General features: G+C 38.1%; 1 protein-coding gene across 1 annotated transcript in view; it reads right to left on the bottom strand.

Moving 5' to 3' along the window:
* LRP1B (low density lipoprotein receptor-related protein 1B) overlaps positions 1 to 4,250 on the bottom strand; it is a 1,756,854-nt gene that overhangs the window by 579,382 nt on the left and 1,173,222 nt on the right. The window contains exon 28 of the mRNA XM_014548045.1: positions 1,283 to 1,414. Within this exon, the coding sequence (XP_014403531.1) occupies positions 1,283 to 1,414 (132 nt within the window). The remainder of the gene's footprint in view (positions 1 to 1,282; positions 1,415 to 4,250) is intronic.

The following is a 4,250-nucleotide window of genomic DNA, read 5'->3' as shown; positions in this document are numbered from 1 at the left end:
GCCATCTTGGCTGACAGTTAATTTGCATAAGGATATGCTGATTAGCCAATGGGAAGGGTAGTGGTTGTACGCCAATTACCATGTTTCTCTTTTATTAGTGTAGATTATACAAATATTGCATTGCATTAAATGGTTTTTGAAGGAATCTAAGAACATTTTTGCTATATTATTATTGAATGAAAGAAATTAAACATGACTTTTAAAAATCATGTTTAAATTTTCCCTCTCAAAATTAGGGTTCAAATAATGTTAACACATGCTTTGTTACAAGTTTCTGTAAATCTGCAGTACTAATATTGTGAGGCATTGTATCATTTTTACTTCCATAGGCACCAATCGGGCATTGAATCTGTGAAATATTAGTCGATTAAGTAGAAAGAGGAGTCACAGATATTTTATTCTTTTGTTGTTGGCTGTGGGGTTATTGTTGTTATTTGAGACATGTTATCTATAATAATAAAAGCATAATATGCTAATTAGACCAGATGTCCTTCCAGATGAAGCCAGGGCTGCAAGGGAAGCCCGGGTCTGGGTGCCAGAGGGAAGCTGGTGCCGGCAGCCAGGGGAAGGAAGGCCTACTCTTGCACAAATTTCGTGCATCGGGCCTCTAGTAACTGTATAAAATAAATTAAATCCACATTTGCCTAAATTCCTGAATTAAGGTTTTGTGAGGACATTCTTGCCATCCTTAAAAGTAATTGCTTTGCAAATAAATGGATAAATTAACCAAAATTAAAGTAAAACAAACCAGAAAAAAACACCACAGTATAATTTTCATTCACACATTTTATTACCTTTTTATGGGTTTGTTTAAATATTTTTAGAAACCTTTTAAAGTTATATATTTTACTTCATTTCCCCCCTTCCAGTTAATAATCCCCACAAAATGACGCAAAAGTGACTGCAGAGGAGCAGGCGGAGATCAGCGCTGCCATGTGCCTCTTGTTATGCAGGTTCCTGACATCATCATTTTCTGATAACGCACTTTCACGTACAAGGCTCCCTGCTTTGTAGAGATAAATTCTGCTAACACACCAAATGCGAAAGTTGCAAGAAAAAACGAATAAGGAACTAAACAGCAAAGTGCGGAGCATCACGTATTTTAAGAATGTGTCCCTCTCCCCAAAAGTAGATGAATCATCAACGGTCTAGAAATAGACCACCCCGCATGTTTCCAAGGACATTAAAAACCTCTTCTGCTTTACCTTGAGGGAAATGTACATGCTAATGCACTTTGAGAGAATTCCATTTGAGTTTTAGATCAGAACTTTAGGAAACTCACCATAGCAGGTCTTCTTGTCTGCGGAAAGCTTCATCAGGTGGGGGCAGGCGCAGGCAGCACTCCTGCTGTGGTTGATCAGACACATGTGAGAGCAGGGGCCTCGGCCAGCATTGGCTGCACAGGGGTTGGGAGCTGCAATTACACAGTGAAATATTAATAGTGCAGAAGGAAGAATATATTAAGGAACCCCTGAGGTTGACAAGGGTTATTCCCTTAATGATTCAAAGTGAAGTTCCCTACCTAGCACCCATTACTAGGGTGATTAATATGACCATACAGCAATCATACACAGTAATTACATTAATAAACACATTTTCCTTCTCAAGGGTAACGAAGATAACCCCTTCAACTACCTCTATGATGAATGGCATGCATTGTATTGCCTCAGAAGCAAAGTTTGTTTTTTTAAGGATTTAGTCTGAGAAAAAAAATAGAAATAATTGTTAAATTTAATATATAATAAACTCAAGTAGACTATAATCCAAGCACCTAGAGTGCTGAAGGATGCTGTTATTTTTCTAGTCTACCCTTAGATTCCTTTCTTGCCCTAGCAACCACTGTTAAAGGCTTCCCTAGGAAACTGTTGTTCCATATGAATCCTTTCTTCAAGCCATTTCTTCTTTTTTGAATCAGGGGACCAATGTAAAGCAATCTTTGTCTGTCTTCATTTTTAAGACAACTGCTTCTTCATTTTTTTTCATTTCCTGTATTAACTGATTCATATACAAATACTAAGTTCTACTGTATAAATAACTTATATTCAAATTTAGAATGGGATATTAAAAGTTGAAATTCAATGGTATTCTCTTATTCTTTTGTGTTTCTTGTTCTGTCATCATGTTCTTTTTATAAGATCTTAATCTCAATTGATCAATAACTATTCTCTTAAATACCTTTTCCTAGAGCCTGTCTAGTAGAATAAAGACTTTAGGCCCTGGCCGGATGCTCAGTTGTTTAGAGTGTGATCCAGATGCACCAAGTTTGTGGGTTAGATGCCTGGTAGGGGCACATACAAGGAGTAATCAATGAATGCATGAATGGGTGGAGCAACAGGTCAATCTCTCCCTCTCTCTTCACTCTGTCTTCTCTCTCTTTAATATCAATTTTAAAAAAAGATTTTAGGACCAAGCAAAATGTAGAAAATTGTAGAAAAGTGTTACATCTTCTGATCCCAGTAGTAAGTTTCATTTTCAACTAATTATATCTTTCTAACAGGTGGGCCTATTGCTCAGAGTACTTAATATCAGTCCTGTGGAGTATTAAAACACAAAGAATAAAAATCAATGGGCTATAATACAATTGTAGAGGATGTGAGAAATTAAATGAATTTGATAGATATTCAACGTGGCTTTGGGTAGTCTTTAGCATCTACCCTTCCCTCAAGATAATACAAAACAGCCATGTCTTTACATTTGATTAAAATATAAATAAATAAAAGGAAATTAAAGACTCAGAAACATTTTTCTAAGAAAATTAATTAAGAGCAAAGATTATTGGAAAAGAGTGGAAGTTAAGGTATAGAGATAACTACTCAACTTCCCATATTCCACAGAGTGCCAATATTCTGCTTTCCTCCCTGTTAACTTTACCTAATACAACCGGAGTTCCCAAGGGACTGCAGGTCAGAGAAGCAAGAGTAGATTTGAAGGTTACTGAGGAGGGAAGTGTTGCAGGAGAGGTGGCAGAAGGAAGAGAGGCACTGCTGCAGAACTGTTAGATACCCGGAGGCAGGGTTACTAGCTGTGGCAGAGAGAAAGAGAAAACTCAAAGTTTTCAACACTTGAAAAAAGAAGAGGATTAGAAAGGAGAAGAAAAGCAGAAGAATGAAGACAAGAAAAGAGAGTAGAGAGAAGAAGGAGGAGGATAAATTTGTTTAAAAACATGGACATAAAAATACTATTCCTCTCAAGGACATTAAAAGCATGATCCATGACCGTTCAATGATAGTTACTTGGATTTCAATGTGAACATTACTATTTTTAGCTGAGAATCATACCAGCTTTTCTCAACACTCTATAATTGTGGCCAAATGCTTTTTAAAATAAATGATATTGAATTCCTCTATATATACTAAAGTAAAAAATTACCATGACTTTGTAGGCCAATATCTATGTTAATGATAACACTGTAATGTAATATTCACAATATTTTCTGCTTCACAGCGTAAAAAATCCACAGATTTTAACTTAAATTTTATTTCTGCTCACTTTGAAATAATGCTGTTAAATCTTTTTAAAGCTTATTTCTAAACATGCATTTGAACAGATACCTGTTCTAATTGCCAATTAAGAAATTTGGTTCACTGTACTCACATTTTACTATAAAGCAGGGATTAGTGCTCCTCCCTGATTTATATTAAAACTAGAGGCCCAGTGCACGATTCATGCACATTGAAAGGAAATTAATTAGAAGGTGACCGGCGGTGGGGGACTGGGCAAAAAGGGCCAGACAAGTCATTTGAACAGATACCTGTTCTAATTGCCAATTAAGAAATTTGGTTCACTGTACTCACATTTTACTATAAAGCAGGGATTAGTGCTCCTCCCTGATTTATATTAAAACTAGAGGCCCAGTGCACAATTCATGCACATTGAAAGGAAATTAATTAGAAGGTGACCGGCGGTGGGGGACTGGGCAAAACAGGCCAGACAAGCCCTGAAGCCAACCTCCCACGGTCCCTCCCGGCCAGCTGCACCTAAGGCAGTGCCAGGGCTCAAAGGGCATCAGCAGAGTGAGTGGGGTCCCTCCGGCAGGTGGGGTCCCTCAGCCTGGCCTGCAGCGATTGGGCCGAAACTGGAAGTTGGATATCCCCCGAAGGGTCCCGGAGTGTGAGAGGGTAATCTGCAAAGTTGCTGCTGCTCGGCAGCTCCTGCATTGAGCATCTGCCCCCTGGAGGTCAGTGCACATCATAGCTACTGGTTGGATGGTTGAATGGTTGGATGGTCGCTTAGGCTTTTATATATATACT

Source organism: Myotis brandtii, unplaced genomic scaffold (genome assembly GCF_000412655.1).
Source record: "Myotis brandtii unplaced genomic scaffold, ASM41265v1 scaffold493, whole genome shotgun sequence".
Classification (NCBI taxonomy): Eukaryota; Metazoa; Chordata; class Mammalia; order Chiroptera; family Vespertilionidae; genus Myotis; species Myotis brandtii.
The sequence above is the reverse complement of the archived record's forward strand: the minus strand, read 5'-3'. Positions and strand labels throughout refer to the sequence as shown.